Source organism: Ascidiella aspersa, chromosome 4 (assembly GCF_963924565.1).
Source record: "Ascidiella aspersa chromosome 4, kaAscAspe10.2, whole genome shotgun sequence".
NCBI lineage: Eukaryota > Metazoa > Chordata > Ascidiacea > Phlebobranchia > Ascidiidae > Ascidiella > Ascidiella aspersa.
In genome coordinates, this window is record NC_139450.1 from 3,016,565 (window position 1) to 3,031,491 (window position 14,927).

Here is a 14,927-nt window from a genome sequence, read left to right on the forward strand (position 1 = left end):
TGTAAATGCTGAATTTTTCAAATGTACAATACATTTATAAGCGACCTGACAGTATGCCCTTTAAAATGCAATAGGCAGTTTGTTTTTCGATTTACTGGAGTTCAGATAGCACGGTGGTCAATGTCTCCCTTGTTTAATTATACACAATTAACATTTAAAACATTTCTAAGATATTAAAAAAGTAATTCATAGATTTATACGTCACAAGTCATGTAACTTTTACATCAAACCGTTATATACTTTTAATTATAAAACGACGGAAAGTACTCGCGTGCATCGTGAAAGCAAGTTCCTTTCATTTGTAGCAATAAACGGACGTCGCAAGCGCATATAAGCTTCCGGTTTCCATAGAGAGCGTTACCTATAGTTCCTATATATGCCACAATGGATGCACTGTTGCTGGCAGGCATTATTTCAATTGTAAGACTGTCCGGCAAAATTGTATTAAAGTGCCAACGTTCCGACCACCTATTCGGGCAATCTTCTTCGGGGCAATATAGTTACAGCTATAGGCAAAAAAATATGTATTTTTTTTTCAGGCAAACAATAAAGGAAAAAACACAATGGACCACGAGGCGAGAAAGACCATATAACCGGGCAATGCGAGGCTGCAGCTTTCTAAAAAAGCGAGGTCTACTCTTCTAAAAGAGCCATGACTCGACCGCCAGTTATTCGGGCATAGAATATTAATATTCATTCGAAAATTCATAAACGTCCCATAACTCCAGTAATAGCCAAGATTTTCAGTCAAACTGTTCACAATAACTTAATGCGACAGTGTGCTCTTTTTGAAAAGTAGACTAGTACGCATCACCCTATGTAGGCACGTTTCAATTTTAGGGCCGAATATGACTGAAATCCCAATATTCGTAAATATAACATTACTATACTTTATTGATAAAAGTCTGATTGCTATAGCTAAGTTGGCGACTAATGTGTAAAAATTTCTGATCGGTATCTTGTTTACCTCCGGGGATATCACGCGACAAATTTTTTAGCCGCGTTCTTCCCTTTGGTGTCCAAACGTTGGTACTTTGATATAATTTTACCAGATGAACAATTCAACTGATGTGTGACAAAAAACAACTGATGTGTCACAATATTTTCGTATTTTTAGTCGCTCTGACTTTTATTTGTATTATTACACTAACAATTTCGGTCCAATATTTGTGGACATCAGTATACATATTGTAGCACAGTGGGTGCCAACACATTTTTAAGGCGACCCATTTTGAAAAAAAAAATAATTTGGTATAATCTTGCGACCCAAGCAAATACAAGATTGCGTTGCAAACAAACTGCACTACAAAAGCAGTTACTTTTTTCGAAAATAATATGTTTATTAATTTACTAATGAGATAGTTGTGCTCGCTTGCTCTCAGTGAGTTTTTGAAATCGAGGCGTTATTTTGCTTGAGCATATAGAGTCACGCATGTCAGCTTTAACTTCCAGCCGGTTTCGCTGTTTAGTTTTCACATTTTGTGATTATGATTTCCAGTTTTGTGAAAAGATACAATATGCCTGAAAAACAAGCGACCCCAAAAAATAATCAGGCGACCCAACTTTGGGTCGCAACCAATGCGTTCGGAACCACTGTTGTAGCATAATATCACACTGATATGGCAATCAGTGATATTTTGGCGGCAGAACGCCTGTGAAAAACAAGATTCTAATGGACAGAAAATATCATACAAAAACATTTATTTTCAAAAACGAACAGGATTTTTATGAAAAAAAAAATTTCGTAGCGAAACAGAATACAGAAGAAAAAACACAGCCATTGCAGACTCACCGAATCTTTCGACCAATGATGCAAGCAGGGCAGACTAGAAAAACAACTAGCCTGCAGTGAGGTTCGAACTCACGACCTCCGGATAAGCCGGGAGCGTCGCTCTACCAACTGAGCTATGCAGGCTCAGAAAGGATAACATGCACACATATGTGCGTGCATGTTTCATTCAATAAATAGTACTTTTTTTGCAGTGGTTATTTTTTTAAAACAATTCTATGAATATTTTAAAAATTTAATTTTAATTTGCGAATAATACAGTTATATTTCAATTAGGCCTTTATGAGATTGTTAAAACTAGACATGTTTTAATTGAGGGGGGTCCATGGACCCTAGATTACGAACCCCTGATATAAATGCAGAGAAAGAAACGGTAGCAGAATCAATAAAGGGTACACTATGCACGGATCTATAATGTAGCTTGATAATAAATTGCAAAGCTTATCAACACCGCTGTACTTGTTTAACACCTGAAGGTGCTAAATAATGGCCCAACTTTCGAAACTCAGACTGATAACAATTGCGTCCCATCTCTTATAAATGATGCTTAATGTGCTTTTCAGTCACATCAACTGAAGATGATACAAGCTCGTATCGAAACGTCTTAGTCAAGATGATGTCGATCTATACCTTTTTGGCTTTGCAATTTATTATCAATAACTACAAGGTTGTGGAATTTAAGGCAGTTAAAGTATTTAGAACACTTTTCATATTTCGCAAGCCCAAAGAGAATCCTAAAACACTTTTACATCCACACAATGTGGAATTAAAAGTTGATTAAGAAATGCCAAAAATTGCAAAACTTTATTATTTAATTCAAAAAGTGTTTTAAATGGATCCAACACTGAACTTCGGCAATAGTTTAGAAATCACAACAGAACAACTTACGTAATTCAAGGTGTTTTTAAAAGTTTTTCGAAGTTCAATAAAAAAATGTATATGCATTGATAATAATTGTAAAACACACAGAAAATGCTGGATTTAACATATAACACAATTTAGTTTGCTTTACCATTGACATTTTCAAACATCGAAACAGAAATAAAATTATACTCTGTCCTCTTTTAAGAGTTCAAACATAACAATAAAAAAAATCATAGGCAGTTCTTTAATTAACCCGTTAAAAAAGTGAATAAAAATTTCAAGCAATTTCAACAATATGTTACATTTAAAAGTATGTAAAAACGTTGGCGAAAAGAGCTTACTACAAACTAGCTTTGGAAATGTTGTCCACGCGCAAAGTGACAAGCAAAAGTTACTCTGTCATTGCAGTCTTTACCGCACACATTGCAACAGAACGGATTATTGTAGCCATGGCAGCCCATATGTACCGTAAACATAACATAGTCTTGAAAGGCGATTAGGCAGTGTTCGCATTCATGATTTTCGGTGGGAGGCCTTGATACATTGCTAGGCGAATGTGCCTCCACAGTGGCTAAGCTGTTATTGTGTGAAGGATCTTCAGCAGTTAAAAAGTTGGGCATCGAACAGGCAAAACTGGAAGCGCTTTGATTGTCCGATGATAGAGAATCGTTCCGACTTTTAGGGGAGCGATTTGGCAGTGGGGATACAGGGGTAGTGAACACTGTTCTGCTCTGATTTTGAGTGGTTGAAGGTAAATTAAAAGAAAGTTGTTCCTCCATTTCATCACTGTCAGTAAATATTCCAAGGGCTCGGTTACGACTCTCATTTCTATTGCTGCTAAGTCCGGCTGGATTGTCACTAGCAATGTTGGGTTGATTTAGAACATTAGATATGTTGCTAATATCTGGGAGTTGATCATCGGTTTTGCCGGTCAAATTGAAACGCTTATTTGATTGCTGCATTATTTGGGTGAAGTCGTTTTTGTTTTGTAAGTGAAGACTCGCTGTGTTTGGTTTTGCGACAAACGGCACGCTTCCTTGGGTGAGCGCTTGTGAAGACCCTGGCAAATCAGGCTGCGTGTTTGTTTGCGTATTTCTATAAGAAGACTGAGCTACAACAACGGAACTGGTAAAATTATTCAAAGCGCTGGATTTCTTTATGCGGGAAGCGTTTGCGATCGACTTTTTGGCTGCCTGGCTGTACGAGCGGCCAGAGTAGATTCTACACATCGGAACTCGCTGAAGCGTGCTTTTCAAAATCGACAGATTGGTCGGTGCGGAGTGTTTGCGCTTCCGGTGGCTGTTCAAGTTGCTTCGATCGCTAAAGGCACGCTCGCAAAAGTCACAGCGGAACGGTTTCTCGCCTGTGTGACGGCGCATGTGGACGCGGAGATTTCCGGCATAGTGCGAGGAAAAGGAACACTTGAAACAGGTGTAGAGCTTCTTGGCCTCGTTTTCGTCCGTCTGTAAAAGTCCGCCTTCGATCGAGCTGATTTGCAAGTCGGATTTCTCCACGGCCAAATCCATATTTGAATATTTATTTTTGCAAAAACCACAGTGGACCTATACACAGCTTTTACAAACTGTTAAAACCAGCTTTAAAATCTCGGCCAGTCTGAAAAAGTTTATCTGTTTAAAATTAAACAGATATTCTGTTAGTTCATCAACCAGGAAATGCAAAAAATAGCGAATGGATATCTGTACTTAAGTTTACAAAAATCCTAACATATCACAAAATATTTTGCTTATTTACCAGTTATACATAGTACTAAACATATTATATAATTTGCGGCTGCCAAAGTTACCCGCAAAAAGTTTTTGGCCAAAAAGTCTACTTTTCATTGTAGCACCACAATATTTTAGTCTAATGACCTCACTGGCATTGTTTTGGCAACATTTTATGCCAAAGATCTTTGGCGGGAAGGCTCTGTAATAAATGTAGCGCATGACAAATGTTTAGATGGTACCAAAGGTTGTAATAAATGTTTAACACCCTATTTATTGTATTGTTTTTTAATTTAAGCCTGGTCTCAAAACCAATAAAACCAAACAAAATAAAAATGTTTTACATTTAAATAAGAAGATAAGAAGAAAAGATTAAAATCAATAAAAAGAAATCTTGTAAACTTTGACGCAAGGGAAACACACAGCTTGAAAGTTTATTGTGTAATATTTCTGGAAGTAAAAATGTATTGAGAATAAATTTTGACACATTACTTAACACAACATAACTTAGCGAGTAATCAGACTTATCAAAAAAAAGATTTCTTAAGAATCATATTAATGAATGTTAATAATAATATTCAGTCTCATTCGGTCTTAAAAATCAAGCATGCAGAAAGACTCACATAGGGTAATACCTATGGATCTACTCTTTAAAAAAACATGACAGGACCGCCAGTTATTCAGGGATATGGTATTAATTCATTCAAAATATCATTAAATTATGTCAAACGTCAAACTTTTCAAATTGGGCTAAACAGGTTTTATGATATATTGGAAATATATATTGGGTTAGCATATGAGAAAACTACTACTGAATACCACTGTAGTAATTCACCTGATGTATCAAGTTTATGTATGCTGTTGAATTTATTTCTGTTTGAATTTATTATGTCTATTTTAAATGAATGACATGTCACTCACTAATTTGGAAATACATTTCAGCAAGCAAGCTAAACACAGTTTCCAATTTTAGAAAAGTTTTAATCTAAAGAAATATTACATGTGAAACGTGAAAAATGTCGGCGCTGGTCTAGCATCCTATCACTATCACCTATCACAACGAACATTATTTGGGTTAGGGTGCAGGTTAGCGGGCGCTCGTCTAGAATCCTACCACAACGAACATTATTTGGGTTAGGGTGCCGGTTAGCGTTTGGGTTTGGGTGAGTCCAGTAATAGTGTTAAACAATATTACTTGACCTACCCACACCCAAACACTAATCGACACCCTAATCCACATATTATGCATTGCTTAATAATCATTTCAACGCTGTGGTAGGATTCTAGACCAGCGCCGGTTAGCGTTATGAGTTAGGGTTGGTCAAGTATTATTATTAAATAATGAATGTAATAATACTTTACCCACCCACACCTAAACGCTAACTCGCACCTTAACCCGTGCGTTGATTTAATAATAGTGGTAGGATTCTTAGATCAGCGCCAAAATGTCAAATAGTTCCCTTGAAATTCGTGTTCGCTGTTGGCATATAACACCCAGCAATGAATCTTATGAATTGATTTGGGTCATTCATTGAGTTGTGGTGGTAAAATTGTTAGATTTAATTTCCTAAATGCTCACTTAGACGGTCACTCAACGCTATTAAAAAATAAAAACAAAAACTTTTAGGAGATCTCTTTCAAGTAATCTAAAGTAAAATCATGGATGGCTGAGATTGCGGAACAATTACAAGTGCACTCAAGTGTAAAATAAGGAACCACGATACGGAAAAAACTAAATGTGGACAATTTGGCGCAAATCAACCGCTTTCCTGACGATTGTTTTTTAGTAGGCTAAGTTTATTGCAGGGGTGGTCAGCCTTTTCCTAGTCGCGGGCCGAAACTAAACTCAGAAAGGTCTCTGCGGGCCCTTAAATTTTCACTATGTAGATTTTACGCATTTTATTATAACAACCGCTTCGACTATAATCAGGGATAACACTATGGTATTTTGAAATCGAAAAGAATCTAACAACACGTTACACTCAGAAGAAAATATGCGCAATAAAGCGCAAAAAATGCTGTAACTTAGTTGAAACAAGCAAAAAATAAATATAAGGAATGATCTCGTGCCCAGATTGTAAAATAGGTCGCGAGCCGGATGATTTGCGTTGGCGGGCTGGATCTGGCTCGTGGGCCGTAGGTTGCCCACCCCTGGTTTATTAGGTTTCAAAAGTAAATAATCTGCATTTGGCTACTCTAGGTCTAGGACAAATTTTTACTCAAAAGAGCATCAAATGCCAGAGACTCAGAGTGTATCTAAGAAATTTTTATATGAACAAATGCTTTTTAGTGGTATTAAAACATTTTAAATCCCTTTTTTAGTTGGCACGAATATTTTAAAACCTTTTTAGCAAATACCTGAACAAACTAGAAACTTTGTAAATTAGCGTTATATTTTTAAACGTCTTTCTATACCTTATATCGTCACTGTATGAGGTTTGTGCATCAAACTTCAAGTTTGATATGAATTTGCAAGCCTACGTATATATGCACATTTATTTGTGAAGTAAAACGGAAATCAACGTCATTCAAAACAAGAGGAGACATAAAATCATAATAAGGAAAGTCATTAAAATAAATGGCAACAATTATTCGTATCACTGCAAAGTCACTGTGGTTTTGCAAGTAAATGCATCATTCAAATCTACGCAAGTGTGAAATAAAGACAAGAGGCAAAAACAAAAAAGTTGATGTTTCTAAGCTTTGCTGTCGTCCACTGTAGCACCGGAGTCCTTGGCGTAATGGACAGGGGGGCTCTGAAAAAAACATAACGGAAAATGATTTAACTGCTTAAATTTTGAACCAATGTTTGAAAGCTTAGGCCTACAAGGCACTAAAAAATAGGAAAATTGCGCCAAACAGTTTTCTTAAAACTACTGAAATGCCAGAATATCATCAGTTAGTTAACGGTAAGCGTACATTTATGTATTGCATGATTTGCATGCTAACCGTAATAAGATTAGATTGTTTTTGGAAATAACCACACAAAAAAGAAACTTGCGAATCTATAGTCTAGAATGTACAGTGTACACTAGTGTAGGGCTGTAGGCCTATATGTATATTGTCTAACTTCGACCAGCATACATAAAATGCCAATTAAATCACCTTAAGTTTATATATAGTCAAATACGAGTATTGATATATAACTGTTAAAATTGATATTATGCCAATTATATGGGAAATCTAAAAATCTCGGAATTTTAAAGAAAATTCGTCAGGCATTTTGCAATTTATGTATCCGACAATTTAATAAAATCAGCGGCAGGTTAACCGACGATTTATTTGGACAAACCTTACAAGTTTAACTCACCACTTCTTTGTCCACATCAGTTGGTGGCGGTGCGTTGCCAGACATTGAGTACAACTTGTTCACGATTCCTGATGGAATTTCCGAAGCACTTTCGGCTGAATAATGCAACATAATAAGTATTTGGTCTTGGGTGTCTGTTAAGGCGGTGGTTCCCAAACTGTTTTTTTCTCGCGACGCCCTGGTAAAAGTTTGTTAATCTTGCGACGCACCTAGCTATAGAAATCTAATATTTTTTTACTTATTTGTGTATAAAAACGTACAAAATGTATCAAATAACGTAAAAACAGCGAATAAGTCAAATAACATATTATGTTTGACGTCTGGTCTTGCTCATAATCGGACAAGCTTACTAATTTTGATAGTTTTAAAGTTTAAGTCTTATGACAAAGACCTGACTAGCCCGAATTATGGCTTGACCAAGACTTGACCTGTTCGTTATTTCAAAAAACTTGACTTGAACTTTACTTATTTTAAAAATTACGTGTTTACTACGTTTTATATCTTAACCAAGGCACAGCGAACAATCAATCGAACATCATCGCACCTATCTTGCTTGCAGTGTCGGGCTGCTTCTTAACGATGTACACAATTGTTCCTGTGATGAGTAGAACGGCGAGCAGTATCCCGATAATGACACCGGCGATAATTGGACCGTTTCCAGCTTCGCCGCGCTCTAAGGATGCAAAATGAGGTTTACGTGAGAGCCATTGAAAAAAAACGTGACGTGAGTTAGCTTTATTAGGCCGGGTCGATATATTTTATTAGGCCGGGTTGATATATATAAAATTATACATAATATATAAATCCTATGTTGTAATCAGGACTACGGAGTCGGACTATGGGCTCGGGACTCGTTGGTTTGTTTTGCTGGAGTGGGCCCGGGACTCGACACTAACAGATACCCGAGTCCAGCGTGCGCATTTTCGGTAGGCTACCAAATTGGAAACCAATAGAGACACAACTGTAAATTGTTAAGGTGTATTAGCAAATGGTTGCATATGTTCCAACCATGTGTTGTGGGTGTATGAATTATACGACAACTCTTTGAGTGAATTGCGTAATATCTACCTTATTTTGGTTACGTAAATGGGTGAAATACAGGCTGTAGAATCCAAGTCAGACTCGACGGAGTCGGTTTGTTTTGCTGGAGGCGGACTCGGGACTCGGGTTATTTTTAACCGACTCCGCAGGCCTGGTTTTAATGGCTTAAGTCAGTGTTTTTCAACCCATGGGTCGCGATCCGAAATTCGAGGGCCGTTTGATTTTGACCGACTGCAGTAGTTCGCCATGTTGTTTTGAGCGAGTTTTCTCCAAAATTTGAGAAAATTGGAGGACAAACACCAAGACATGGATCATAATAATTAATTTGGAATTTATCCACGCTTAAAGTCTCCTTTGTGTTTTGTTCAATTGCAAAAAGTTCAGTAAAGAGAATTGGGTCACCTAAGCTTATCGCTATTATGTTTAAACGCTCAGTATGTGGGTCGCCATGAAAAAAGGTTAAGAAACACTGACTTAACTCAATGATTTTACTTAAGTGACGACTTAAGTTGAATTAACTTTGGAGCATAATGGTTGGAGGTTGTAGTAAGACGTAATAAGAATATCAACGCCCATACAGAAGTAGGTATCATTTTGAACGTTTCGAATAAAGCTTTTTAACATCAGATGTTGAAAATGAATAAAGAGTTATTCGAAACGTCCAAAATGATACCTACTTCTGTATGGGCTTTGATATTCTTATTAAGTTGAATTAAGTTTTTTGTACAACTGACTTGACCTCGACCTAAGTCAATGGATGATAAAACAATATTATTTCTTATTTAAAAAACATTAACATATTTTGTAACTTACCGTCAGGCGGGGCTGGTGTAGTGTATCGAATGACGTTTCCGTCTGAGTCAGTGCCGAGCGCTACACAAGAAATAACAGCGGTTAATGTGAGGTCGGTAACTTACACATTACCTTAGCGAACACATCAAATGAAAAAAAACGATAAAAACAGGTATAAAAACTTATAAAAACAGGTATAAAAAAAACCTCGTTTCACAAAATTATTACAGAAATATATATTTCGCCTTATGAATAGGCATCTTCTGTTTTCGTCCAAAAAAACAAACATGTATAAAAGGCCAAAAATAGTAGTTAAAATATAGTAAAATATATATATATATATATATAAGACCGCCTACAAAATTCTAAAACAACCTTAAATCAAATATTTTGTCTCTGACCTTTGCAGGTTCTTTACAATTTTATAGGCGATCTTATATATATATTTTACATTTTGACTACTCTTATGGCATTTATGCATGTTTGGATTTGTACCGAAACTGATGATGACTATTTATAAGTGTTATAAATCTGTTTTATGAACAGTCTTAACATCATCTGATACAAAAGCATGAATCTTTCTTGCATTTTATTGTCTGCGTAAGACTCCTTATTTCCGAAAGCTTTTTAAGCTTAGCCAAGAAAGGGAATCATTTTAAATACCTATGACTTATTATGCATTTTTCACATTGGCACCAAAACACAATTATTGTCGTCTTTGTGAACTTTTAAAATTAGTTTGTGAATAGTAAAAGGTTTGGATGCGGTAAAAAAACATTAAATAAAATCTAGCCTTGTGGCTTCCTGTATTTTTTCTGCAAGTAGGCTTTTAAAAAAACAAATATTCAGAACATATCTATATTATAACCAGACATATAGAAGGGTGTGTCTTTATGGAATCCAAAACCATTGGTCGCAGGTTTCTGCTTGTCGATCGCTGTTCCGCTGACGCGTGTGTTTTTAATTTTTTTTACTTAATCTATACTGAATCCGAATGTTATTGACTCTGTTTTATAATTTTATTATTATTTTGCTTTGTATATTATGTATTTTACTTTACTTATAGGAACTGACGATGCCAGTATAAGCAAAATATATATTCCTTTACTTTGGTTTTTAAACTTTGAGTTTTATTGTTTATAACTAAATATAACTAAACATACAGCGCACCTTTTGGCGAAATGCACATGTATCCCTGCAGGTCAAAGCACGATATGTCGTTCCATTTCCCGGTGTCGCCGTACATTTCCACGCAATCCTCGCCGTCTTCCCCCGCGTTGTTCGGTTCGCCATCGCTCCAGTACATAAAGGATACGGGACGACCGTCAACCCATGACCAACCGCCTGAAAAAAATAAAGGAAAGCTAAGTGTGAATAGTTTTGAGTGCACTTTTTAGTCGGTAGAACGACGGTTCCGATGTTCAAACCTCACTGCTGGCTACTTTTTTTTAGCATACCTTGCTTGCATCATTGATGGACAGATTCGGTAAGTCTGCGATGGCTTTCGGTGTACAGATTCGGTTAGCCTACACAGAAAAGCCGCTTTCGGTGACTCTTTGGTGTAGGCTAACCGAATCTGTCGATCAAAGCAAGACAGGCCAGGAAAACAAGTAGCCTGCAGTGAGGTTCGAACTAACGACCTCCGGTCATACTGAGGCCGTCGCTCTACCAACTGAGCTACACAGGCCCAGAGAGGAGCAAGTTAAGCAACAACCATACGCCAAGGCTTACTTTTATTTAGTTTATTGCCTTCTAATATTTTTGCGTAGTTTATTTTGACCCTTTTGTTTTGAAAGAACAAAGTCGTAAAGTAATTGAGAAGCCACAATCGAGGCCAATCTGTATCACGAAGACCCGTAAACGCAACCTCTGCCTGTTGTATGCCAAGTTGTTAAATCAGAAAGTCAACATTAAATAGTAAAATATGTAAATTAGACCATGGGCTTGCAAAAACAATATATAACACTTACCCTGAAAAACAAAGTGCTAAACACCACTAAATGTTAAGTAAACATATTTATTTTGCAGGTAAAATCATGTTCAAGATACCAACATTTGCAAATGGCCGTATTTGTCTGATTCTAAATAGGGTAAACAGGTGGCACTATATAAAGACAAATTGTATTGAATTTTCGACCAGTTTTCAAACCACCGTGCTTCATCAGGCCAATTTAGAAATAAAAGCAATTAAAATGCATGAAGTAAAAGGCGGTAAGAATAATGAGGTACAATATATATATATATATATACATTTTGTCTTTATTTGGTGCCACCTGATTAACCTATGTTAAACATAATATAGGATACGATGTTAAATATAGGATACGATGACTGTGGCATAGACGGTTTAAAATACTACTAAGTCACCTTGTCCGTTGTTTCTCAATCCGATCCATAAAGCCTCCGTGCTGTTATACCAAGACTTCATCAGCTCGAGCTCGTGTCTCGATGTGAAACTCGCAAGATGTCCGGCGTAAGTCTGGCATTCCGCCTCCGCATCGTTCCAATTTAGTTGCCTTATTAAAAAAGAACAGTAAGTGTGTTTAAGGTCAGTTTGCAAAGATCAGAGAATAGTGCAGTGAAAGTAAGTGTGTTTGAGGTCGGTTTGTACAGTTAAGATAATAGCCTCCCGTTTCATTTAACCCTTAAAAATAATTGGGCTGAATACACTTGGAACAAAAACGTATTAAAAACGCGTGAAAGTTAAAAGAGTATTTATTTAGTAAACGTTAGCAACTAATATAGTTTTTGGGGATGGGCTGGTTTCCTTCCTTAAATCCGCCCCTGTTTGTAACAATGCTTTTATAAGCTCACTGCATTGCAGCCCACACAACAGACTATACTCTCTGGCTTGGCAAAAAAGCGTGGAATAAAAATTCAAAGGCTCTTAACACTTTATGCCTAATTTACAGATACATACCTCACGCCATAGCGGGGGCCGTGCAGCAACAGAGCATTGAAGTTTCATACAGACTGTTACATTTATGTAAATTGTACCTTTTCAAGTTCGAGCTACGGAGATAACCTAATTAGTGGACGACTCAGTTGTTGCCGACAAAAGCGGAACATACGAATACAGTTCACAGAAATTGAGGGTAATTTTAAAGATCTTAGGCGGACCGTTTTCTACCTATAGTCTTAAGTGAGAGGAAAAATGTACAAAAAGAAAGACAATTCGACTTGTAAATTGCAATTGTATGCTTGAGTAAACTATGCACGGATTTGTAACGTACCTTGATAAAAAATTTTAGAGCTAAAAAGATTCAGTAGTTTGGCATAATCTTGAATAACACGTTTTGATACGAACTTAATATACCATCTTCAGTTAATGCGGCAAAAATCGAGTTTCACAGCTGAAAATATGATACAAGTTCTTATCGAAACGTCTTAATCAAGATAATATCGATCTACTCGCCCTTTTTTGCTTAGAAATTCATTATCAAGTTTATACAAGTACAGCAACTAAGCACTTACTCATACTGTCCGCTCGTTGTTACGAATGCCTTGATGCAGTAACCTCCATATTCGTTCCACGTTGAGTCCTCACAATCTCCCTCAATATAACCGGGTGTTGGAGGAATCGTTTCTGCAACGAGAAGTATTTAACTTAATAATGAATGTCAAATCAAAAAATGTTGAGTAAATCGACATCATCTTGATATAAACCAGGGATGTCCAACCTGCGGCCCGCCTGAAATTTTTGTGCGGCCCGCTGGTCATTTTCACTCCCAAGTAGTATTTTAAACCTTCAATATTAGCCTAATTAAAATGTACCAGTCAGCTTTTAGGGGCGCACTAATAGTATAGGATGAGTAAAAAAATATATATAATTCTAAAGGCCCGTTATAACTCTAAAGAGTAATAATTAATCTTGAAACTTAATAGGTTCTGCGGCCCATTAAATTATTTCAAGTGTCAATGCGGCCCACTATAATAAAATGTTGGACATGCCTGATATAAACGTTTTGATAGGCACTTGTATCATCACCAGTGCATGTGACTGAAATATATACAAACCTCACTTATAAAAGGTGAAACGTAATTATCAAAATGTGTTATTCAAGATTATGCCAAACTACTTAATCTTTTTGGCTTTAACATTTATTATCAAGCTGCATTACAGAATGGTGGATAGTTTATAAAATCTGGAACGCAATGCTGATCTTAGCAGATGATGATATAAGTGCCTATCGAAACCTGTTTATCAAGATGATGTCGATTTACGCGACCTATTTGGCTTGAACATTCATTACTAAGCTACATTACAGATATGTGTTCATAGGGTATCTAAGAAGAATTTCAAGTTTAAAACTTGATTTATCTGAGTTCAATTGGTCAAAAGTTAATTTACGACTAAGTGTTAGGCATCTTGTAAGTTGCCAAGTGTTTCGATTGAACATTTTTATTGCGTCAAGTTGAGGAAAAGCCATTGATGGCTAATCATCTTTCAACCATTTAATACAAGTAAATTTTTGTACATATCTTTACCTATACAAAGTTTGAGTAAGTATTATTTTAAATGCTAATTCCAAGTTAAATACAAGATTTTATCATTCTATTGAAAGCGTTTAAAAATTACAAAAAGATTATTGTCCTAAATGTTACACATACAAAATACAACAGTTGTATTTTGTTGAAAGGATAAATCACGTTTCACAGAGAATTGATATTTGAACAGTTAGGTATACATTTTATTTGAAATTAATTAATTTAAAGAGATTGTTTTTTTAAAATAGGCGACTAGTTCGAACCGTTACCTATCTCCATGCGCCAAATAGAGAGGCACCATGAAATGTGAAAAAAACTTTATGAAAAACAACAATAAACAGGGGTGATTGGAATTAATGTTGCCCCCCGGTGGGTTAGCGCTCAATTACCCCAAAATATGGGGCTATAACCCAGGTATTGGCCCCCTTACCTGTCGAGGTCTTGCAGACAGAGGCATAACGCTCGCTACAGCCGGCTGTAACCCATTCAGATCCGAACAATGAGTCTTTGTTGACGACACACTGCTTGCTGGGGTCAGGGGTCGGTTCACCCTCGCCCCAGTTGCTGATCCAAACCGGCCACTCGTCCACCCACATCCATTGTGACGTGGCCTGGGGTTAAAAGGGATTCACCGTTTACGTTAGCATTCTATGTAGTCGAACAGCTATAGTTTTTAGGACGGTAAAAGCGAGAAAGAGGCTAAACTTTAAAGCATAATGATCTTGTTTCTTGTTTGTACGATGACTATGAAAAAACAAACAAGGCAAAAGACGCCAAAGACTTAATATTTTGGTGTTTTTTGCAGTAATTCTGTAATTGTGTACAACTTTCTTTAAAAGAAAATGTTTTAGATAAGAAATTTCCAAATGATGACTGCCCATAAGGCTTAAGACTAGAAATGTCCAATCTTTAACGTTTT

The 14,927-nt window shown here is 36.5% G+C and overlaps 2 protein-coding genes and 1 non-coding gene across 3 annotated transcripts in view; all 3 read right to left on the reverse strand.

Moving 5' to 3' along the window:
* Positions 1–1,660: 1,660 nt before the first annotated feature.
* Positions 1,661–4,252, reverse strand: LOC146146664 (uncharacterized). The gene has a single exon (XM_083387193.1). The coding sequence runs from the start codon at positions 4,177–4,179 to the stop codon at positions 3,001–3,003; it is 1,179 nt and encodes a 392-aa protein (XP_083243319.1). The 5' UTR covers positions 4,180–4,252; the 3' UTR covers positions 1,661–3,000.
* Positions 4,253–7,073: 2,821 nt separating this feature from the next.
* Positions 7,074–14,927, reverse strand: part of LOC146146665 (uncharacterized) — a 57,058-nt gene continuing 49,204 nt past the window's right edge. Inside the window, exons 47-54 of the mRNA XM_083386960.1 lie at positions 14,439–14,619; positions 12,995–13,106; positions 11,888–12,036; positions 10,691–10,864; positions 9,542–9,601; positions 8,232–8,360; positions 7,688–7,782; positions 7,074–7,133 (exon numbers count right to left, since the gene is read on the reverse strand). Of these exons, the coding sequence (XP_083243086.1) occupies positions 7,074–7,133; positions 7,688–7,782; positions 8,232–8,360; positions 9,542–9,601; positions 10,691–10,864; positions 11,888–12,036; positions 12,995–13,106; positions 14,439–14,619 (960 nt within the window). The remainder of the gene's footprint in view (positions 7,134–7,687; positions 7,783–8,231; positions 8,361–9,541; positions 9,602–10,690; positions 10,865–11,887; positions 12,037–12,994; positions 13,107–14,438; positions 14,620–14,927) is intronic.
* Positions 11,133–11,207, reverse strand: Trnat-agu (transfer RNA threonine (anticodon AGU)). The gene has a single exon. It is a non-coding gene; the product is annotated as a tRNA-Thr (tRNA).